The sequence below is a fragment of the Botryllus schlosseri genome, chromosome 11 (genome assembly GCF_051294905.1).
Source record: "Botryllus schlosseri isolate E-star chromosome 11, Bs_hap1, whole genome shotgun sequence".
NCBI classification, from domain to species: Eukaryota; Metazoa; Chordata; class Ascidiacea; order Stolidobranchia; family Styelidae; genus Botryllus; species Botryllus schlosseri.
This window is the reverse complement of record NC_137246.1, coordinates 13,907,316-13,930,996: the sequence shown is the minus strand read 5'-3', so window position 1 is coordinate 13,930,996 and position 23,681 is coordinate 13,907,316. Positions and strand designations below refer to the sequence as shown.

At 43.2% G+C, this 23,681-nt stretch overlaps 3 protein-coding genes across 6 annotated transcripts in view; 1 reads left to right on the top strand and 2 right to left on the bottom strand.

Annotated features, from left to right (window-relative positions):
* LOC145450377 (uncharacterized) overlaps positions 1–12,165 on the bottom strand; it is a 17,284-nt gene extending 5,119 nt beyond the window's left edge. For 2 of the 4 annotated variants that reach the window (XM_080328894.1, XM_080328895.1), the window contains exons 1-8: positions 11,013–12,165; positions 3,411–3,540; positions 3,238–3,350; positions 1,909–1,997; positions 1,479–1,685; positions 1,212–1,417; positions 1,028–1,152; positions 159–291 (exon numbers count right to left, since the gene is read on the bottom strand). In XM_080328894.1, coding sequence (XP_080185020.1) covers positions 159–291; positions 1,028–1,152; positions 1,212–1,417; positions 1,479–1,685; positions 1,909–1,997; positions 3,238–3,350; positions 3,411–3,540; positions 11,013–11,069 — 1,060 coding nt within the window. In that variant the 5' untranslated portion in view covers positions 11,070–12,165. Of the gene's footprint in view, positions 1–158; positions 292–1,027; positions 1,153–1,211; positions 1,418–1,478; positions 1,686–1,908; positions 1,998–3,237; positions 3,351–3,410; positions 3,586–11,012 lie in introns of those variants that run through there. The other 2 variants (XM_080328897.1, XM_080328896.1) reach the window with 2 other exon arrangements.
* Positions 3,899–5,475, top strand: LOC145450381 (sphingosine-1-phosphate phosphatase 2-like). The gene is made up of 5 exons (XM_080328901.1): positions 3,899–4,303; positions 4,369–4,518; positions 4,587–4,676; positions 4,745–4,982; positions 5,038–5,475. Exons 1-5 carry the CDS (start codon positions 3,914–3,916, stop codon positions 5,370–5,372), a joined length of 1,203 nt encoding a protein of 400 aa, XP_080185027.1. The 5' UTR covers positions 3,899–3,913; the 3' UTR covers positions 5,373–5,475.
* Positions 5,666–23,681, bottom strand: LOC145450375 (uncharacterized). Its single transcript, XM_080328890.1, has 16 exons — positions 19,239–23,681; positions 19,027–19,179; positions 16,696–16,874; positions 15,342–15,513; positions 14,443–14,723; positions 14,239–14,376; positions 12,185–12,839; positions 9,563–9,757; positions 8,777–8,962; positions 8,474–8,630; positions 7,892–8,094; positions 7,675–7,827; positions 6,831–7,086; positions 6,643–6,773; positions 6,180–6,242; positions 5,666–6,112 (listed from the first exon to the last, which is right to left on the bottom strand). Exons 1-16 carry the CDS (start codon positions 20,127–20,129, stop codon positions 6,056–6,058), a joined length of 3,870 nt encoding a protein of 1,289 aa, XP_080185016.1. The 5' UTR covers positions 20,130–23,681; the 3' UTR covers positions 5,666–6,055.

Genomic DNA, 23,681 nt, shown 5'->3' with positions numbered 1-23,681 from the left:
CATATAGTAAAAACGGCATTGTGATTGGCGGCGCAATGATAGCAATGGATAAGACAAGCGGATAAAATAGAGAGACAATCACATAAATTTTTGAATTCCAGGCCGCGTAATATTGAAATATAACGACAAATACGAAGAAGCCGAGTGATGTTTCTTACCGCTCTTATACAATAGCGTCCTGAGATATTTTTGCCTGCCTTGTCTGGTTTTCAGCGCCGAATACTCTCTTTTCAACCGGTCCAGTCTGCCTCGATTGCTGATCAATTGATCTACGCTTGACGCATCGTCTTTCTGTTTCGAATTCACCAAATCACCGAAACATTTCGTCAGAATTTGAGAATAATGCTATTATATATTATTCACTTTAGAATAGTGCCTATTGAAGGTACAAAAATTGAAGGTTATCACAGTGAATCATAGCGGCACCAGCAGCAATTTAGAGTTGTACTATAGGTCTACGACTATCCGCAGGCGCATGTTATCGTCAGACACGTAGCTGCTATGGGGTAAAGCTTCGTATTTCTTACTCCATACTGCTTGATTTATGTTCAAGTGGTCGGAAAATTTCTTTCGCTGTATTTTCACTGTACGTACCCTATAGTATGCTAACTCGGAGATGCAGCTCTCAGCATCGCTAGTCAAGTATAGAAATAGCGGCGCCCAAACTATGTAGAAACTACAAATATGTGTAGTGTGCACTTCCCGCAAGAATATTCAGGTATCACGATTTAAGGGCTATTCTATGCCAGGCCGTTATGACAATTTCGCATGTGCAAGTGAGTCAAGAGTCATTCAAAAACCACGTTCTAGGTTACAACATCCGAAGTGAAAAATTCAAGTAGATTCGCTGCAAAAACCGGCAATATAAATGGGAGTGTAAATAGGCTATAGTCTGAAAATTTATCCACATGAGTAAATAGCGGAGGTAGTCAGAAAGTACATGACTTACACAGGCCATACTATTTGCGACCTATCGGATCGTATATAATTTATAAGTGACGAGTGAAGTGAATTTTCGGATACCAACCATGGCTGCAGTGTCTGATGGCGAGCTATACATTTCGGCATCGTTCGATCTTATAGAAAACGGCACTTTCATCCGCGTTGGCGCTAATAGACCGTCATCATCACACATGTTAGGAGGCGGATTCACTGCGATTAAGAATTCCAATAATATCTTAAACAGAGAGCCTCTTTGGCTCATTGCCTACGCCTGAAGAACATTGATTCTTTCATTATGTCAGACACCGGAATATCATGTTGTTCAAGCTGGTGGGAATAGCCGTATCCGAACGACCCGTATCGAAAAACGTATTCAATCTCTAGATCTGCGATTGGTTTTTCGTTCGCTGTTAGGGATACGGTTTTGTAGCAGTACATTTCCTTGATCAGGTCAAACAGGTGAAGCGTGGCAACGCTGAAATACATAAGCAAAAGTGTTGTCAAGTACAAATGCGACTGCTCTTCCACCGCATTACCCGACATTCCTGGCTCGACGCGTATGCCCCGGTTCGATTTCTATGAGTTCGATGTGTATCCTGTTGCTGAGGTCATCCTTACTGTTGGAAATGTCAACATTAAATACTTTCATCTCGTCAATATGGATCTCAGACGGAGCACCCGATATGCTACCGCGATTGCTGAAGCTCTTTTCCTTGTTCCAGAAGTCTTGCGGGCCGAGTGAACTGCAGCAAGAAAATGACGGGCATGATAAGCATTGCCGGAGACTCCGTTTTGGATACACGATCTTCTGGCCTCAAATTAAACACGGGACAAGTCTGTAGCGGTGTAGGTTATTCACAACACTGATCGACTGATAAACATCAACCGGATGTACTGATATGAACATTTGCGGTGCAATTATGAATAGCCTATACATATACATGTAGTGCGGTAATGATACAATACTTCTTGGACCACAATCCACTGTTGGCTTTCTGTCTCGGATAAAACGAGTCCCTCCGCGACTGCACGATCCTCGAACATTTGATAAGATCCTACAAAAATGTTATAACTTTCGGCGCTGTTGGAAAACGCAAATAGATCTGATGACCGAGAATGGTATATGTCTTGAAATAAAGGCGCGCTTATCCACACCAATATGGACATAATGATTTGTGCAATTGCTAAGTTTAGTTATATATATTATATTAATCGTTAAAAATATATTCATATTATCGAATTATACGTAGGCTACGTAAAGCTTTTCATCCGACTCTGAATTTTACCCTATGATCTACCAGGGCCGTAACTGCTGCACCCAAACCTCCAATTGCGGGAGCTCGAAGGGGCCCAAGATTATTTCCTTGGTCGTTTGTCGGAGGATATTTATTAGACATGGAAATTTTCGTCACGCTTCGCGCGATTTCATGGTCTACATTTAAATAGCATCAGTAAATTAAGAGAAAATGCGCATATTTTAGAGTAATAAGCATATTGGCGCCGTCGATTACGACGCATTCAACAGGATTATGACCCAAGATAAGAGGTGGGCCACAGCACATTTTTAAACCGGAAAATGGGCCACGGCCAAGAAAGGGCTGAGAACCCCTGCTCTAATTGGTCATCTTCTCTCATTTTCATTACCACGATCAAACCAACAGGTTCCTTTTGATTGACCGGGTCAACCCAGTTTTATACAAATAGGAGAAACGGTGCAGAGCATGAGCATTTTTAAACATTTCGCAGTCGGACTGTAAATTCATTGCGGTGAGACACTGTAGAGCGTCACGTACAATGCCTAACTGCAGGGTTACCATACGTCCTCTTTTTAGAGCGAGGATTTGTCCTCTTTTTGACTTTTTTGAAAGTGTTCTCGGAGGACGCCCAAATGTCCTATTTTTTGAGAATTTCGTTTAAATATAGGGTAAAATTATAGTGAAATACAGTAGGCTAAATCAGCACTGAAGTAACCCTTCGGCGGCTATTTCGGGAGCTGAGCCGGAATGTTGACTATATTTCAGTCGCCGTAAAGTTGACCTTATTAGTCAATCGACCACGGAGTGAGAAAAATTTACCATTTTTTAGGATTTCCCTCTGGTATTGAAAGTCTAAAAATTTTGAAAAAGGGTCCTCTATTCAGATTTCCAAAATATGGTAACCCTACCTAACTGACGCACCCCAAACACCATATGTCGGGCCCAAGTCAAGTTTTTGTTCGGGGGGCTGACAAAGTGCAGTTCGGTCTTGGTCACGTATTCTCATAATTGTACGAGCTGAAGTCATAGGTTGACTAACTTGCACTGTTACTTTGAGAAACAATCGATTTTCAACACTCGACGTGAAAGAGGAGGCGAGGGTAAACGTCTTTCTGAAATTTCCGATTTTCTTTAGATGCAGAGTGAGATTACCTGCGTGGTAATACGAATTAGAATCATCATTTAAAGACAATAATTTCCCACTGCATATACCTTGAGGAGGCCCACTAGTGAACAACTGTCTCTTCTTTTTAGCACCTGGATCGAGATCTTGCAAAACTAGCTTTGCCGCCGCCACTGCTTTTGCTTGCATAGTTGAGTGGTCGGATATGTCATATGCGCGCTTACAATTTCTCAAATATATTTTCAGAAATAGTACTTGACGATGTTTGGCACAGCAGTTACCAGAGTGTGACACAACAATGCCATAGGATGAACACGCCTTCGTCACACCACCGTAAACAAATAGTCGCTAAGTATTTCACTAGTGACTAGGATTGCAGACGTAGCAGACTAGTATAGAGCTGCTTGCAAGTACGCGGTCATGCAAAGATGCAGAGCATAGGCCGTTATTGAGACTTTATTTGACAATAAACAGATAAGTAGTGTTGGATATAGGGTTTCAGTTATGTAGAGAACTGGGATTCGATTACTGGTCACTCAGTTGCAAAACGCTCGAGTCAAACTAGCTCACCTGTTATAGTTTTTTGAGGCATATGCTTGAACTATTGAGAGTAAGAGTAAGATTAATACAGCTGTGTCAGTTTTGTTGCAGAGGATCATATTATATCATGGCAAGCATGATCGAATCTCTCTCTAGCCCACATCTTGTGGCTCACTTCCAGAAATTGTGCGGATTACAATGGAAGTATCCCGATCCAACGAAGCCGATTTTTCCGTTGCTAATGAAGCACCAGTCGCGGGAAAACGCAATCAAGATTAAAAACGGTTTCGTGTATCGATTTATGCAACTGGGTTCTGAATTGGCAGCAGAATCCTTTTACTACACATTTCTACCTGTATGCAGCTGGGTGTTGGATATTAGCGTTGCCAGAAAGACTCTGACCAGTTTGGCGTTGGTAATGTATGTTGGCCAAAGTGCAAAGGTACGCCATCAGATGAAGTCAAATCTCAATTGCAAGTCCGTCGTGTTTAATCACTTCAATCTTAGGATATTTTGAGAATACAAAGGCCTTTATCACCTCCTGTAATTCGGCTTGAAGCGAAATATGACACAGAATATGGAATGCCGTCCACTCACGCGATGGCTGGAACCGTCGCGCCATTTGCGTTATACGTCTTCGGAAAATCCATTTATCAGGTGTGTCTAATTGTCTGTAGTTATTGCTTACCCGAGATTGTGGATCATCCTTATTAACATTCTTTCAGATTCCCGAAAGGAGCTGTCTAATTGTTGCATGCGGGTATGCAACTTTCGTAGCAATCAGCAGACTATATCTAGGGATGCACACCGTTTTGGTAAGAGCTTTAACAAGACAGCTAGGTTTATAAACTGCAGTTCGTTTTAAAATAGTTTTACATAACAGCAAGTATTGGTTGGTGTTGCTGGCGCTGGAGGGCTGCTGTACAATGCCATTCCATTTGTGCATCGTCTCGATCAAGCCCTGGTCAATAGCCAGTCGATGACCGCAGTTGCAACGGCTGTAAGTGCGGCGCTATCCCTACTGATATTCCGTTTGGACTCAGGATTAGACCCTTGCACTGGCCGTCCGAGGTGGAATACAGCACGGGGTGATCAAGTGGAAATTATGGGATTCACCACAGGTGGCGACCATTGACTATTTGTATTAAGGGCACTTGTAATTTGTGCTGCGTCTAGGTCTTCTGGTTGGATCATCATGGGCCACATCACGGAGTCTCTACATTTACCGATGTGACGGAGAAGTTTTGAGTGTACTGCCTTCGTTGAACGTTAAACGAACTGTAATGAAAATGGCCGTCGGCGGACTTATCTTTCTGCCGCTATACGTCATCGCCAGAAAACTGTCCGTTTTGTTCTTCGCCAAATTAAACGGAGTGTCTCTCGAACGTAAAGATGAGGCAAAGAGAGATCCTCGCGTCGAGTTGCCATATAAGTATTTGAGTTGTTTTATCACCGGGTCTTTGAGCACCTCTCTTGTCCCATGGCTTCTTGAAAAGCTCGGCATGTGGTAACTTACATCATTTGAAAATTTCTATTATGACTATCTGTAACGTTAGGAAGTGAACTCTGTGTACACTAAATTTTGCAATAAAATCATTTGTGTTGTAGCTAGTACACAGTGATGGACATGTAAAATGGAAATATGTGGCAGAGAAATGAGAACTAGATATCTACACAACACGTTCCAAATTCAGCAAGCATTGATGCTGGATCTTACCTATCTATGCCTGGGATTAACGGAACAACTGCCTTTTCAGCTCCATAAGCAGCCACTTCTCCGTCACTAACCACACTGACCAATCGATTACACAATAAAAGCCCCGTCTATTCCCCAATGCATGGGCGCAAACACAAAACGAGAAGTATGCTAAATCTTATTTACAATTTTAATTGAAACGGGAATAGAAGGCGAAAATCGCAAAGTCCGCCACGCACACGTATGAACGACAGACCCAATGATCGATAAGAGTTTCCCGTCAGAGGCACAATCCCAGATGAGGGAAAACACATAATTTTAGAACGGCACGGCAAATGTAACTGGATGCGAATGCGGCGATCAAAAAAATGTTAATAGAAATAAAACGGGAACCAAAACATAAGGCGGTAAACCGTCCGTTGGCGTGACACTTTCTGGCGACGCCGTCTTGCTGCCTTCACCGTCTATTGTTGGATCGCACAGACAGGCGAGCGAATCTCAACCCTCCGTTTCCTGAGTGGTCACAACACCGTCTTCGCCTGCACCGGCGATATCCTGCAGAGGATGTGTGTTAGTGCATCGCAACAAAAATACTGTCATACAGCAATCAATGCTATCTCACCTCTCGAGTTATTTCTGTGGTTGTTCCGTCGCTGTTCGTGATGTACACGTTTCCGTCTTCGCCCTGAAGAAGGTGAAAACATTATGATCTCGGTAGAGTAGGCTAAATGAATAAAAATTTGTTCACCGGGTCAGTGATTCTAAATCGAAACGAAGCAATGTTCAATGTTAGCTGATTATGGTCGTTAACATCGAAGGTGAGAAACTGCATTTCCCACCTCAGAACTGACGCATTAGAATGTCCCCGAAAATACGATTCACAGAGTGACGCTGTTCATTCATTGATACATATCGTATCGAAGGCTACAAAGGTCCCTATAACTACGCACTGGTGACGTCATTCATTTTGTTGCGGTATATACGAGACTATTTGCGGTGTTAGAACTTTTTTGATCGTCTCAAATCTCTCGAATTTTTCCCAGCTAGTTCGCATCATTCCGAAATGCAATTGTCAGTAAAATTACCTGTGTGAAGGTACTTCCGGGCTGTCCGATAATGTAACCCTCGTCCGTCTGAATCAGGCTGTATCCCTCCGGCAGCTCCACGTACTGCCCGTCTCCGATTGGCACCAGATGCTTCCGGACCTCACCCTCCGCTTCAGACAAGGAACAAGTCAGCAACGCCCCCCACAAGCCCACACGACTTGACCTACCCGGTTCTTCGGTGGAGGCAGCTGAAATCGGCACACCGTCTTCCGTGACAAAGTACTGTTCCGTATGACCGGCGATGTCGCCGTTGGCCTCGGTTGCGACGGAGTCCGCGGCCGGCATCAGCTCGCCAGTGACGGGGTTCAGTGTCATGCTGGCCGAGACGTTTCGTGTTGTTGCCACCGAGGCCTGCTGCTGCTGTTGTTGCTGCTGCACGGTGGCTTGAAGTTGAGCCAGCGCCGAAGTGGCCGAGGCTGCAACCTGTAGGATTCATTCGAAAAAGGCGTATTCATTACTAGTGCGCCCACTGTGAGGTGGTCAAAGCAGTCTTCCAGTACAAGTAGAAGTGACTTTCGAGGGATGTCAAAACTACTTTCGAGAAGAAAACACAGGTTGAATTGATACTGATCCAGTAGAACTTGAAGTAATGTCATACATTTCCACCACTTTGGTAGAAGCAGTGATTTTCAAGGCATGTCCAAACTAATTCCAGTAGGAAACATAAGTAGAAGTAATACTATAAATCTCTACTGCAATTACAAGTAGGTAATTAAGTCAAGTAGGTAACACAAGTTGAAGTAATACCATCATAATTTTATACTAAATTACAAGTACAAGTAGTCAATTTTGAGGCATGCCAAGCAATGCGGATTAATTCACGCACTACATTTTACTCATCAAAATCGAAAGATGAAAGAGCACATAGATATGCCACCAAAACCACACAAGTGGAAATTACCTGCGAATGTAACCGCTTGGGTACGTCGCAGAAGTAGACAAAATCGACTTGAGTACTCAAAATAGACCGACCAATTTGTCACCGAACCAACACCGAAAGCATGAACTTACTTGTGCAGACTGTACGTCGGCCCGTAGCAGACTAGATTCCACGGACGTGGCACGAAACTGGTCGCTGGCTTTGGAAGAAATTTGATGGCTCATGCCCCCGACAGTGATCTGCCCCGTGTTCTTCAACTGGTCGAGGTAAGCCGGCCTGCGAACCTGCAATGTGACAAAATTCAACAGTAAGCCTGCACCGGGCGCAGTCGAAATTCAAAACCTTCACCTGCAAGCCGTCGAGTTGACTCTTGGTTTGTAGCGTGCTGTACTTCATAGACGCTATCTTCTGGCCGTACGTCGCTTTCTTGTAGGGCTTGGGCCGGTCCGGCGTGGCGGTGTCGGGCTCTTGATGCCCGTTGCCCGTGAACATCTGCTGGTGCTGGTTCATGTACAGCGGCTTGGTCTGTTTCGGTTTCAGATTTTTTGGCGCTGAACACGAGAGTTTCGCGCATTAACGCGAATGAATTTTTAGTGAGACGTAGCAAAATCGATGTTTGCCAGAGCCAGACTACATGTAGCGTTGATTTTTATTATTGCCGGTGCTGCGCTATTGCGAATTTTCCAGTATCAGCACTGACGTTATTTCAATGTACTTAAAATCATTCCTAAAATCAGATTCAGATTATACTATTCGACACACTTTAAATACGGCAAGTTACGAGCCAACCGAGAGAGGAGGTCGCTTTGAGATGTCTCAACTTCTACTTGTAATCGAGTAGAGCCTCCGTCAGCCGATACCCAGGTGACACCGAATGGACCTCAACACAAATGCCATCTACAAAGTCGAAAAACAAACGTAACACAATACCCGTGGCTTCCGGGAGCTTGAGTCGAATGAGCGGTGTCTCCATTTTTGACTTGATGAAAAACGAATTGGCGGCGATCATCTCGGTGGTTATCGTCCGCTGTATGCCGCAAATGTGAGCGTCTATGCTCGAAGAGCTGATTTGCAGCGAGTTGGCGGCCTGCGACAGACAGAGACGAACGATTTTAACATTCCCATATCCAATTCCAAGTCAACTTGAGCCGGAATTAGGTAAAGGCCACTCAAATTTATTCTCAAGTCGTAAGACCTGCCCTAACCATCAAACTAACTTTTTGCCAAACCCACCTCGATATTGTAGACCGGCATGAGCACAATCTTCTCCATTCTCTTGTCGCCGCCAACCTTGTTGGCCCGCTTGACTAGCGTGTTGTATCGTGTCGCCTCCTTGAAAGCGTCACCGTGCAGGGCCTCGAATTCTCGGTACAGCTTCGGGAAGCTGATTTTCCCGTGTGGATTACACGTTTGCCCGGCCTGCGGATCGCGCAAGGAAAAAACAGTAACTGAAATGCGACACTTTCACTGGTCGTCTAGCATCAGACCGGCTCAAGCCCTTCATTGAGGTTGGGAGGCAGGTACAGGAATGTAGCCAGCCGAGAGAAAAATAGGGAGAGGTAAAACAAAAAGGGGGGATGAGTGATATTCTGAAAACAGACATTGTTCTAAATTCTAATAGATTAATCGCGTTAAATCAATGAACAAAGGCCACTGCAACAACAAGGATCAGATAATCTTGCTTATGTTAACGTCTCCATACGCATAAACATGTGCCAGTTACGGTATATTAAAATATACATGTTCTTTCCAATTCCCTACTAGCTGCTGACGATTGGGTGGGGGGGGGGGGTACAGAATGTGGGGACATAATCTAGTATGAACGGTTACTTATAAAGAGTTGAGTCGTTAAGACGTGAAGAAACAATAGGAACAATATGAATGTATGTATTCGGGATGAGGGCTAAGGAGATTACTCTCTCCAAGAAAACCATAAGGGGTTTTAAAAGGGGGTAGAGTCGAGCTTGGAAAGGGGGTAGATGGTTCTCAGGTTCTAACCGCTGTCTACGCCACTCATACCTTGTATAACAAGAAATCTCCGAGATTTATCGAATCAAAAGCCTCTGGCAGTAGCACGCTTCTGATCTCCTCTGTCGAGCACTGCTCCAACAACTTCCGAAGCCTGTACTTGTTGTCAATCACCTCGTTCTCTTCTTCTTTGTCCTCAGTGGCTACGGCCGCAGCCTCAGCCGGTTTCACGTCTGACGACTCCACCTGCAGTAAACAATACAAGCTTATGGCTTCGCGTTGGCCGCTGACCCAGACTTGGATAACTAGAAAATTTTGAGTTTTTCTTAATTAGATTACAATTACAGCCATAGGCACCGACTCCCGACTCTTATTTTTTTAAGAGGTGGCGAAGTCTTGTGACGTCATAATTTGTTCCATAATCGATGACGTCACTGTCGCACTAAAAAGCACTTTACTACATGCCGCTGGTGTACGTGCAGAGTTAAACCATTCGTGTGACGTTTTAATACCGGCCCTGTACCCATAGATATCAAACCATGCCGTCGAGCTATTCAATGGAATCTTAAGACGGTATGATCATTCGAAAGTATAACTGCGCTATCAGTCCGTCCGACGGACTACAGCGAACAAAAATCAGAATTGATGTCACTGAGAATTTGGAGTTGCATCAATGAGTGCGAGTAACGAAATACACTACGCACTGGCCCGGCAAGTTCGCAAGTAACACACAACTCTCGAACATGAGGTTTCAAGCAGATAATCAATCAGTAATTGTCTCTTGCGGTTTCTGGCTCAGCGTCGAGTAGCTCGCGTCGCGGCAATTGTTTGCAGATTAAAACAGCGATTTTGGCGGCATTGCTTCATTTCGGGAGTCAATTTGCATGTCGACTGCCGCCAACACGTACTAATTGAATTGCACAAATTTTCTTCTACGGCCACAGGTTGGCCACCCCTGGGCTAGAATTAATCCCACTTCCAGGCGCATGCCGCGATCTCATCAATAGAAATGCACTGTCTACCAAATGCCCAATAGTTTGACGTTCGATATTGTTGTTCTTGATACAAGTACGTCCAGCAATCAAGTTTATCTGAATACAGAAGGTTTCCTGTTCAAACGAATCGAATAAATTTAGAATTTGTGCCACCCAGAATCTCGTGATGCATCAATATTTGACATGGCCTACTGCACAGTAATAACGGATAGAACGCTGAAAATTGACATTGTGCGACAATTTCATAGTACGAATGTATCAAGCGGATCACAAGAAATATAGATGATGGCAAACGAGCAAGCGCGTATTCTAATCAGTATCGCCACGAATGGGTTTTGAGTCCGACACCGTATTGAGCAGCCTTCTTCACGACAATTGTTTTCTCATTATATTGGTGTTTGAGCTGTATTGCTGTGTTTCCCCGATTAATATCACTGGCAAAGCCTTGTTAGAGAAACAAATATGCGCAGAATTTAATTCCAATTTGCAGGCACACACCAACACACCCTCCAATTTCGCGTCCGAAAATCAAGAATCTTTTGTGAACGAATATGGGCGCACATAATTAATATTTTAGAAAAGCAGAACGATCATTTGGGCACCCAGTTGGAAGAGGAGATCTATGATAGAGCTTCTCAGCATACGCTAGGCGCGTAGCCAGTCGAAAAACTAGGGGGATTTAAATTTTTTTCAAAATTTTTAGCATCAATTCAATTCCGGTTAAGTACATGTGTAAATGACAATCATATAATCTCTTTGTGTTGACGATTTCAGGAGTATGACAAGCTTGCCAAAGAGTCCGGAAGTGCTGTCAATTAAACGAGTCCCTGATCTCTGGTGAATAATTGAATAAGCGCACACATTACGCAGCCTCGGCGACAGTTTTCGCAAATCAAAATGTCTGAACCTGATGGCACCAATTTCAGGTGGTTCAGACCATTGTCGTCTTCAAGCCATGGTGCACTTCTTCTGATCGTTATGTTCAAATATTATCGGAAATCAATTACGCACGTTTGAGTCTGTTTGCAGCAATTCGATGTTATTCAGATTCGCGATTTAATCAATATGACATAAAACAATCACTAATCAGCGTAAACTTGACCACATTGTCTCCAAACACAGACTCTTCTCGCTAATTGTCAACCTGCTTCTCGAAAATCGGCCGCGCGGAACGCTGATAAGATATTTGTGGAATTGCAACTGAATATTAGTGCTATGAACGGTCATTTCAAAATGACGGGGTTTCGCGTTTAAAATAGATGGGTTCGACCTACGAAACCCCCGTGGCTTCTCGCCTCGCGCATATATGAATCGAAGACGTCTCTGAGGTGGCATCGATTCGCTTTGCTAACTAAATATGGTGGTTACTAAGTCGGCGCCTATGATTACAGCTACGGAGTTTTTTCTAAATTAAGGTAGAATTAGAATTATAGCTGCAGTTTTTTTTCCAAATTAGATTAGAATTACTGAATTCGAGAAAATCCGGACATTGAATCAGGTACCGTTAATATCAAATCATAGCTCATTCTTATAAGCATGAGAATAGCAAATGTCTGCACACTGCGCAGCAAGCTTGGCCTGTTTCGCACTATATACAGTTCTCCTGAGCACAGAAACATTTCACAAATTAGATTACCGACATGTCGCTCTATAATTAGTCTAGTTGTCTAAATCTTACCCCAGGTGCGTTTTCCTTGGCATCGGAGGCGGACTCGACAGGCTTATCTTGCCCCGGCTTGTCTTCGGCAGTGAGATTTTTGACGGCCGTATCAGTCTTTTCACTCTCGTCAGCCGCGTCGCCCTTTTCCACTTTATCTTCGCAGGTAGCCTTTTCCGCGACGACCTCGTCGCTTTTATCGGGTGCCGACTTACTCTCTCCCGGTTTGGTGATTTCAGCATCGGCGTCACCACCAACCTTTTCAGTTCGTTTGTCCTCGACTTCGTCTTTCACTTTTTCAACGGTATCCGTTTTTTCCGCATCATCCTTCCCTGTTTTTGTCACATCCTTCCCCGTTTTTGCAGCCTCATCCTTCTCTGCACTCGTCGTATCGGCCTTCCCCGTTTTCGCCGCGTCGTCCTTGCTCGTTTTTGCCGCGTTCTCCTTCGCCACGATCCTCTCTATGGCGTCGACCTTTTTAATGAGCACTTGTGGCATCGGGTTCTTTCTCGGCCTGCCCCGACCTCTCGGAGGGGTCGGCACGCCTTTGGGGGCGGCGACCTCTGTTTTCACGACGGCCTTAACGACTTTGTCTTCGGCCTCGTCGCCAGACGATTCGCCTCCCGTGGCGCTCGTCGATTTGCGTTTGGTCAAGCGCGCGATATCGAGAGCATACCTAGAAAACAGCAACATTTTTATACTCGAGCCAACATTTTTATACTCGAGCAACGGGCAGGTTGTGCCTACTTGTACTGCTTACTCGAGCAGTTACCGTTTTTACACTACTTCTGCGTCCACTCGAACACTCTTTAGGCAAAACTTCTGTGGGCCATGAAATCATTTTTAAGGATGTCATCATCTATAAGTACACTAATATATTGAAGTTCAACTGGCAAGAGATGTCAGAATCATAGATTGACTAAGCTTTGGGCAAAACTCAGTAATGCGGATCCTATGCTTGATGAAATTGACGCGCCGTTACTTCTGAAGACAAATCAGCAAAGTGACTTGGATATTCAATATGACATCCGGAGGGCTCGTACCAACACCGAGTCAGCCTTTGAGTCATTGTCAGAGCAAACACAAGCTCGACCATCACAGTAACTGAATATGAAAATGTGTAATAACTAATTAATGATCTGTCATGTTTAGTATTTGTTGTATTTGTATCATTTTCACTCTATCTATAAGTTACTGTATAAACCCGTTTTATACTTGAAACATCATCTGATAACGGTGTAAAAAAAGTTGGGAACCCATGATTTACACTGAATTTCAAATGGTGGAAATCAGTTTATGGACGAATTCGCTTCGCTTTCAGAAGCGAATTGTCACTGAAAACTCATGAAATAAAACTGAATATATATTCAAAGATTTCGTCAATTTGTAGTGTCTCATGGCAATTACTTTTAGACTGCTCCCACTCGTACATGTGCGGTTTAGGCACTACTGCTCTTTTTTCGAACAGCAGAAAGAAGTTTAGGGACTTTTACACAATAGATTGTCACAAAAACCGTGCGAAATAGCCGTAACCGAGTACTATTCCGAGATGCAGAGTATCACTAGTCCTCTCAAGATAGTCACTAAGATGCATTTCACAATTTGGAAAATTAGTCGCGTTCGATTCCCAGCCACCAATATGCGATCCCTTAACAAAACGATGCCTTTATGCTTCCAGTTGAATTGGGGCTTCACGTCTCAAAAATAGGTGATTCTACTTGTAACCACTTGGAAATTAAAAGAGTCAGTTTTACTTCTACTTGAGTAGCAACACATACTACTTTGACATACAACACAGCACAATGTTGGAGCGTTAGGCTTCTTCATTGGTAGGTCGTGGGCCGGGTAGGACAAAAGACCTGATTGGTAAAACTGGTATCCATGGCGCTCAGCATTATCAGGATAGCATGGAGGAGGGGGGTCAGGAAGGCTATATCAGCACCTTTCTTGTGTGCATAATTGAATATGCACATATTGTGCGTATGTATATCATGAGTTGGTGTACATGACGCAAAAAAATATGCAACGTGCTATGCTATCCTAACTGATGTGGAGGCGGGGTTGTCATCACTTACTTTGATGGTTTGCGAATCCTGCCCGATCGAGACCGCTGCGTTTGCATCACCGTTTTTTTCAGTTCCTCCTCTTCCTCGGCCAGTTTCTTGGCCAATTCCGCTTCACGTTGCTTTTTCGATTTCTCTTCTTCTTCCAACCTGTCATAATACGGGATTGTGTACTAGAAAAGTCGTTTATATAGAGTAGGAAGGTCACTACGCTACCGTTTTTGCTTCTCTTCCTCCGTCTCTTCAACCTCCGCTTCTTTTGCTTCCGTTTGCTCGTCTATTTCCATATTCTCTTCCTTCTCCGCCTTCTCGCTAGATTCCGTCCGCGTGTCTGTCTCGACGGCATCTTCCTCCAATTTGGCCTGCTCGACGGCGTCCACATTTTCGATCACCAGCGGCGGTAGCTCTTGCTTGGTGGTCAGGACAATTCTGTAGTACGGGTTCAGCTCCATGTTGGCAAGGACTTCGGCGTTGATTTGGGACGTGTGGACGCGAATCTGAGAAATTATGTCGTTAAGATGAGGGATTAATGAAAGGGTTGTAAAGCAGTTGATCAAATATGTAACCGATGAGAAGGTTTTGTAATGCGGGTGGGTTGCTATCAAGGAATCGTAGGTGTAAATGAAACCTATTCAAGAATCAACCCTATTTGGTAATTCGTCATCACATCTACTTGCACATAAGAGAGATAGCTGGGCCAAAAATTCAAGCTAGTAATACAGTTGATTGCAGCAACATATTTAGAGAAGTGGGGATTTACTAATAAACTGATCCTCTGCGAGTTAGTACTGCTCAACGTAAAAAATTTCGTCACAGATCAGACACTTCTTATGTCCTATACCACTCACACCCATGCGTAGGGTATTTGCAATCGGCATTACATGATTTACATGCAACGGTATCCAATACAATATGGGCCTTTGGGACAGGGTGTACCCGTAGTTATGTTCTCAACGCTGGGCATATTAAAATCCATACCAAAACCGACAATGCCTCAAGCGATGACAACACGCATCATACGTTTACATAAAGTACTTTATAGCATCGATAAAATTATCAATACAGAAAGGTCACTGTCAAAGTACAAACAACAACAAATCGAACACATTTATTACCTCCTTCTTTGCACGTGGACTGTTGACTCTCGCGAGTAAATCCGTTAACATCACCTTGGCGGGAATGCCAGACTGCCGATTTGTGGACATGTAGTTCATCGCGTAAGGCCCCGAATCAGGCAACACGCGGTTCTTTCCTTTCTTTTTACCTCCGCCATAACTAAACTTTAACCTGACAAAGAGACAACAATGCGTTATATAAATCATAGGATTATAATATTATGTTCAGGCGCGTAGCAAGAGGGGGGGTTTCGGGGGTCGAAATTCCCGCTTTATGAAGCGCGAAACCCCCTCCTTAAAGGCGAAACCCTGTGCTTTTGAAATGACTGTTCAGACGCTCATACTCGGTTGCAATTCAATAAGTCGTATTATCAGTGTTGCACGCCGCCAATTAGCGAGTGGCGTGTTGCCAATTAGCGAGATTGTCAGTGCTAGTGCACATTGCACTGCACAATGCAATGCGACTCGATCTCTCGCTGAGATTATTGCAAAATCATATCATTGATTGCCGCACGCTCGGCAATCGTGACCTGATATATATTCATGTCTCCAACCAGCCTAGTTCCGCTGGCTTGAAGAATCGCATCTGTAATAGGCCGGGTGCGCACTATACAATCGATGGCGTGCACAATCGCATCGCATCTGCTTTGCCTGGTGCGCGCAATATCATCGGTTGGCCTACACAATCGCATCTGAAATAGGCCTAATACGAAAGATGTATCATTGCTAGACTAACTATCGGGTCTCGGGCCTAGCACGGTTTGGCTTCTATCTCTCTATGGCTTGGAGACAATGCCGTTACGTGTATGCTGATTAGCGATTGTGATTAAAGAGTGACATCGCAAAACTGAATGTCCGCAAACATGTGCGACGCGTGCGTACATGCGTAATTGATTTCCGCTAATACTTAAACATAACCATCAGAAGATGTACGTGTCAAGGCTTGAGTTATAAAAGAGGACAGGTTTGAAGCACCTGAAATCGCCGTCATTATAGCACATATTCCATAAAAACTTGGACATTTTGACTTGCGCAAATCGTTGCCAAGACGCGTTGTTAAGCGTGCATATTTATTTGTTCACAACAGATCAGGGAGTTGTTAATTACCAGCACTTCCGGAGTCGTTGACAAGCATATCCTACGCATATAATCGTCAACACAAGGAGATTGTATAATCGTCATTTACGCATGTACTTAACCCTAATGAATTGATGCTATATTAGTGAATTAAAAAAAAATCGAAACCCTGCCCTTTTATTTCAAAACCACCTTCTTATTTTTCGGCTGGCTACGCGCCTGATTATATTATATGCATATAACATATTAAAAGAGAACAGATGGTCAGCAAAATTACCTAGAATCAAATTTCATCGATTTTGCAGGCCCCCACAGTTCCTCCCCGTCGTCGAAACTGTACACGTCTGACCCGTCCAGGTCGTCGGTGGCTTTTCGTTTCTTACTTTGTGAGCCGGAGAGCATATGTCGCGGAGGTTTCGAGTAACTCTTTCCCGAAGGGACATGGCGAAAGACGACCTGCCAAAGGAAAAAATACGAGCATCAACAAATCTTCTCCGGGACATTGGCAGATTTGATGACCGTGTCAAACTGCATGGTCCGGTGGCAACATCGACACGGGTGGAAAGTACAGTCAAACAAACCACGAAATTTGTAAACCAATGGCTCAAGAAACTGGTGAACAATTTTACCCAGCACCAGCGTCATCTGTTTACGATCTTTCTGGCAAGTTTTACCAACGCCTAATCAGATCTCATCGCCGAAAGTAAGGACAAAAGTCAAAAACACAGACAGATCGGAGAAACGACAACAATATAGTTTTATCAGTCACCGCACTTCAAAATAAGAAGGTGTGGCAACCCCGGCCTACCCGAGTAAATGAGTACCACATATCTCGATGATTCATGGTAATAGTGACACAGTGAAAATGATGCTAGCTACACACCATGGAAAAAAATTGTGGGCATCGAACACAACTCGACAGAAATAACATTCAATGAACTGCACATGTGTAGCTTTGTCCAACATGCTGTTCGACGCCGACATACAGCTAACTGGGGTCTCAGGGCTCTGACAGTGGAAATTAAGTACAGTTATTGAAACTACATTGAACAACAAACTACTAAAATACTTCGCTTAGCGTAAAGGCATATACATATATTTTCGTTGATTCCGTTTCAAGGTCACAGATCAACCAAATCGACAAAGGACAAATACTGACATAAATCATGTGTTGCTGAATTTTGCTTTCGCAAAAACATTCAAATATTCAGATGTGCCAATTACTGAATCACGCAGGCCGAGTCCTGAAACTGACGTGGGTGTAGAGGTAGGTTGTAAATTATTACTGACATTGGGATCATGCAGATGAATGCTGATACATATTAGAAGAGGTTCTTGGAGGTACAAAACTTCAATATACAATTGAATAGTACATTCATATTGAAATGAACCCGAATATTTTCGACTGACACTCGTCAGGGGTCATCGTCGGCAACTAGTAGAGAATTGAAAAGAACATTGTATATCATCATTTCACAGATAACCTCAAATTTCTCTAAGATGTGTTGCACATATTCCTTCAAAATTTAGCATAGCATAAGCATTTTCAGGGGCTCCGCGAAACCTATAAAGTTGTAAAATTATTGATGACCTAATTTGCATTTTTTTAATTCGAGAAAGCATGAGATAGTTTCGCTTCACAATGGCTAAAACTTTAGGACTCGCATCATTAAAATGGTCGTCTGATATGGAATGTCCTACTGCGCAAACTCATTTTAATTGTCAAATTGCAAATATGCAATTGCAATTCCTGCTTGGAGTTGTTTTGTTGGGGTTTGTGGAAAAATACAATGTTGAAGATAGCAAGGTCAAACAGGGTGACTACGAAATGTTTGCAAAACATTTTGGATTTGGAATCGTCAGTCTCAGCAAATTAGTAAACAATGGTTTGAAATAGAATTTGTTTCCTCATCTGTCCCAATTAAGGAATTGAAAACTCTTGCAACGAAATCCATTTTCTCCTGGAATCTAACCACTAAATAACGTCAAGATGAGATGCTATATAGAAATGACTAGGCCAGACGTGATATGTTCAGTAAAAACTCACACCAAAAGCTGTTGTCGGAAACGTTTCGCGTTAATATAACATTCGCCACCACCTATATTTGTGGAAATGGATTTTCGGCACTGGCTCGTATCAAATCGAAGACGCGTATTTCCAAGACAATAAATACAGCTGTAAAATTCGCTTCGAAAGAATACAAGTCTAACCAATTTCTACATATAGTGTGGTGTAACACCACTGGTGTTATCTTCAAAAGTCATTTTGCGGCTGTTTTTCACTAGCCTACAGTTGATATTGGCACAAGACAGATGACATTTGCACGATAATTGAGCTAACTTTGAAGGAAAACTAAAGAGGGTCCACAGGGGTCCGTGAAGACAAAAAGGTTGAGAACCACCGGTGTAGAGCATAGCGACACCTAGCAGTTATAAAAATTCCATGGTCATGGTAGCCATCCCCAAGATAGCACTGTTGACATGCTACCCCCCTTAAAATGAATGCTCCAAATGCCGAGATCCAAGAATTCTACTTCAAAAAGCAAAACTTCGGCCCAAGTTACATATGAGACGAACGTAAACACACCAAAACATAAACCCACATTACCTTTATGTTAGGATTGTTCTGAAGAGCCGAAAGCTGCTCGGGCGTGATCTGGGACTGGTGGATTTGAACCATTTTCGTACCGTCCTTGGCTGTCTTCACGTTGTTGGCAGAGAACGTCAGTCCTGGAACGCCCAAATTGAATGTGCTCCCAGTCTGAATACAGCAGTAATTAACAATGTACCAAATCTCAACAGAACAACAGAAAAACGCACTTTGGAATGTATTTGTGCGGGCGTTGTGGTGTCCTTGTCAACGTTAACAGGTTCCGCCTGCGTTGTTTCGTTGCCTGCTGGCTCTGTTGTCGCACCGTTAACCTCTGTCGGCGGTGTGGCTGTGGCGATATCCTGCAATATAGATGACGATGTGGCGTCTTGTTCCATAGAATGCGGTGTGTCAACATGTTCCGCAGCTGCCTTCACGGATTCTTGCTCTGCAGATGGCACCATGGCCTCTTGCTCCGCAGATGGCTCTGCATCAACATGCTCCACAGATGGCACTGCGGCTTCTTGCTCTATTGACGGTGCAGTGGTTTCTTGCTCAGTAGCAACATCCTGATTTTGCAAGTCATCTTTTTCAGGTAAATCTACGTCTGTGACATTGTTTTGATTTACTACGAGAGCCTCGGAATTGAATTCTGCCAGAGCCCGATCGTCTCGACCAGTAGCGGCGTCTAGAATTTCTTCCAAAGTCTGATCCGCTTCTGGCGGATTATCGCGATTGAGAACCGGCTCCTCGGGTAGAATGCTGTCAGTTTCATCATCTAATTGGACCATTTCATTAGTCGTCATACCACCCAGATCGACAACAGGCTCAACGCCTAATATATCCGCTGCTCCTTCGTCAGAGTTCTTACTATCCACAGGTAATGCTTGCCTCTGATTTTCCACCACTTGATCTGTTACGTTAGTGAAGTTGGTTTCAACAACTGGTACAATGTCTTGACTTGTAACAGGTTGGCTGGAGACCAAACTCGTTGATTTATCAGTAGGCACGTCAGTTTCCATGGGCGTATCTTCTGTGTCCATAAAGAGTTCATCAGGCAGCGTATCAATAGCGTTAGCTGTAGATTGGCCATCTTCTACAGGAGTAGGATCAACCTCCATAATTGACACTAGAAGCCAAGGTACTAGACTAGATTATTGTTCTACTGAGAAGAGAAATGGTACTAGCAACTGCTGAAAAAAATTTAGAAAGAAAAGTCAGAAAGTCACGATCATTGAGTCCTGCTCAAATCTATCAAAAACAAATTAAGAATATGATTCAAGAACAAACAAAACATCAAGAGTACTAGACAGTAGCGATGTGTAAAAATGAATCAGAAAGTGTAAATACAAGCGGTCCAGTAATTCACCTCAAGCTCACAATATTTGACTTGACCATAAGATAGCGAAAAAAATATACATTTAAGAGAACACAGAATCCGCTCCAAATCATACCGAAAGAGATTAATTGAGCATTGTTGATGTCACAAGTCACAATAACTTTAGTGCAGCAGATAGAGTCCGCAAGTGTACCGGTAATCCAAGTGAAATACGCTACTTCACAGACGGTAGTTAAAATGTGATGCGCAATTGAGTTAAACAAGAAACGTTGAGAAGGATCTTGGTAATCACATTTTGGTAATCATAGTGTGTTAAAAAGCACAAGAATTGCATCAGTACCAAATCACTCAAACTCTTGACATCACAGAAAATAGAGGGTAGACATGGTGCTCATACAGCAAAGTCACTGGATTAGTGCATTTATCGGTCTGATGCAGGCACGTAGCCAGCCGAGAAAAAAGTAGGGCGTTTGAACAAAAGGGAGGTGTTTTGATTTTTTTCAAATATACACCATTATAGCATCAATTCACATTGGAGTTAACTGGGATATGACTATTATGCAAGCTTCTCGTGTTGACGAATTTGCGTGTATAAGTTTACCAGCGAGTCCGTCTATTAGTTAGTCCCTAATTTCTCGAAAACAATTGAATACGCATTGCGTTATGCAAATCAAAATTTTGAAGTCTGTTGTGGAATCTGTTCTGTAATGGCACCGATTTCAGGTGATCCACAACTTTATTTTCTTTTTATATCTCGAGCCTGAACACAATGGTTATGTTTTAATATTAGCGGAGTCCAATTACACATGTTGAAGTCTGTTGGCTGAGATCGGATGTCGCGATGCCACCCTTGAACCAGCATGGCATGGGAAGCTAGTCTTAGACGCAGCCGTTCAGGCCAGCGATTATATCGTGTGAACAAACCCCGCACGTACCGAGCCTTTACAACGCGATTGTTCAGGCCAGCGGCGATATTGAGTGCACCAGGCCTGTTGCAGATGCGACTGTTCAGGCCTGCGGTGATTATCGTACGCACCAGGCTTGTTCCACGCAATAAATCAAGCCGGCCATCGCCATGGCAGCAATGAATGACCTAGTTTTGTGCAATCTCAGCAGGAGATCATGCGCCATTGAGCACAGTCTAATTGGCGGCACGCAGCACTGCTAATACGAATTACTGATTCGCAACGGGGATTTCAAAAGGATGGGGTTACGACCCCAAAACCCCCCTCTGGCTACGCGCCTGGCCTTAATGTCACAAGGTTAGGCTATTGCACGTGTTTACAGTGAACACTCACAAAAGATTTTGTAGTTGGCATAACTTATTATTAACCACTCTTCTTGGGTCCGTATTATCACTATTCATTATGAGACACCCGATTGTTTTTGTCAACATCAAGGACTGCAATACCATGGGCGACAGCAGACGAACTCACAGCATTTCTGAGGATTATATTTCCACCACCTTGTGATGAGATAACGGCGTATAAACCTGGTGATTGTGACAATTCACTGCACGACACAGCGGTGTGCAGGATGTCTTGCTGTATGACTTGATTCGAGAAGGTAACCATGGGCGACGAACATTTTGATTGATTTTCAAATTCTTTCGATTTTTCGGTAAATTCGGATGACTGATCGTCCATTTTGCCTGTGTGATTACTTTTAATATGAAGCTGCAATTCGACTTTTTGACAGAAGGACTTTCCGCACAATTCACATGTGAAAGGCTTTTCGCCTGTATGAAGCCTTTTATGAACAGTCAAGTTCCATTTTGAAGTCAGTTTTTTTCCGCATGTTTCGCACTCGTATTTAGAACGAGTTTCATCATGAACTCTCTTTTTATGACGGACGACATCATTACAGCTCTTGCCACATAACTCACAAACTCCCCGGCTAGTTTGGTGCACCTGTTTGATGTGCCTGGCCAGGTTGAACTGCAAAAGCATCACACCGCATGTATCACAAGTTACTCTTTTTGTTTCGGGGTAGCTATGTTTTTTAAGGATATGTCCAACTACAGACACGCCTTTCAGAAGAAGTGATGGGTCAGGGACAGTGGACTCCGTGACACAAGTCACACAGTAACAATATAGATGTTTCCAATGCACGTTTATCATATGTGAAAGGAACATCACCTTATTGTCAATTATTTTTTCACAAAACGGGCATTTTTGCAACGTATCGTTGTGCGCGCGATGTCGATGACTGAAGTAGTCATTTATTTCAACTATATTTGTGGGAAATTCACAAGCATCAACCTGTTCTGATTTCGATTCACACAAATCACATATCGCATGTAGTATAAAGTGTTCTGAAAAGGTATGGAATCGTTTTGTTTCACCGATTACATAATGTTCGCAAATTTCACATTTAGTAGGAGAAATTGAATTGCTTTTTGTCATTAAAATTTCGACACAATTTGAATTCATTAATTCTTGAGGCGTCAAATTTTCAGGATTTGGCCGATTGCCTGCATTATAGTCACTTCCATCAATTTCAACTTTAACAACTGTAACCTCATTTTCAGTAGTGTCATTGTTATCCGGAATATTATCATACGAGTCTGATTGATCCTCGATAGAAATTGTTTGACCGTCATCTGTCACGTTGTTTACATCCAAAATTGAACTTCCAGCGATATCTCCTTTGTCGGTGGGCATTATTTTATACATCCGATACGCTTTGAGCAAGTCTTCCATGAACATATTATCATCCAAGGTACCTTTCTCAGCAATGTATTGATTTGCTAGGTCACCAGAAATATTGATTTGCACAGATGGTTCAGCGGACGCTTCCTCAACATACTTGCGCTTCTTAGCTGCAGATCTTCTTAATGAAGCTCTGTCACTGACCTCCCGCTTTCCCGTTGCCTTGGGCATCTCCGCTCCACCAAACGATCATCCCGATTCTGAAACCATACGTATTTCTCCCGCGCTGGCGCTCTTCACATCAGTAACCGGGCGAACACGATCAATTCTGGACTTTTAGATAAATATTACTAAGTAATTCACACCATATCGCGAAATGAATGACAAAAACGAGCTAGTATTCCTCCTGCTGCTTCCAAACCAAATTGTTTTGACTTTCCCGCTGATAGAACAACAGATTTACCCTGGATAATAATAGGAGAGCCATACCCCCCTCATACGACAGGAAAACACGTAAATAAATTGTCTAGTGTTGAGCAGGACTTCGGCCGGCAGGAATATTGGTAATAGCAAAGCCTAATATATATTAAAATTCCAACCATTCCTAAGCGGAATGGACTATTGTGTTGAGCGAAAAAACGTGTACCCAACGAACCATCCATTTTCGCCATTTTCAATTTAAT

Bases quoted from the DNA above. Each gene is read 5' to 3' on its own strand.
- LOC145450375 (XM_080328890.1), bottom strand. From the start codon at position 20,129: ATGGAGGTTGATCCTACTCCTGTAGAAGATGGCCAATCTACAGCTAAC. The intron at 19,180-19,238 runs GTGCGTTTTTCT...TGCTGTATTCAG, and splicing joins CCGCACAAATACATTCCAAA to ACTGGGAGCACATTCAATTT. The intron at 6,243-6,642 runs GTAATTTTACTG...CACCTTCTTCAG, and splicing joins CCGGAAGTACCTTCACACAG to GGCGAAGACGGAAACGTGTA.
- LOC145450381 (XM_080328901.1), top strand. From the start codon at position 3,914: ATGCTTGAACTATTGAGAGTAAGAGTAAGATTAATACAGCTGTGTCAG. The intron at 4,519-4,586 runs GTGTGTCTAATT...ACATTCTTTCAG, and splicing joins TCGGAAAATCCATTTATCAG to ATTCCCGAAAGGAGCTGTCT. The intron at 4,983-5,037 runs GTGGCGACCATT...TGCTGCGTCTAG, and splicing joins AATTATGGGATTCACCACAG to GTCTTCTGGTTGGATCATCA.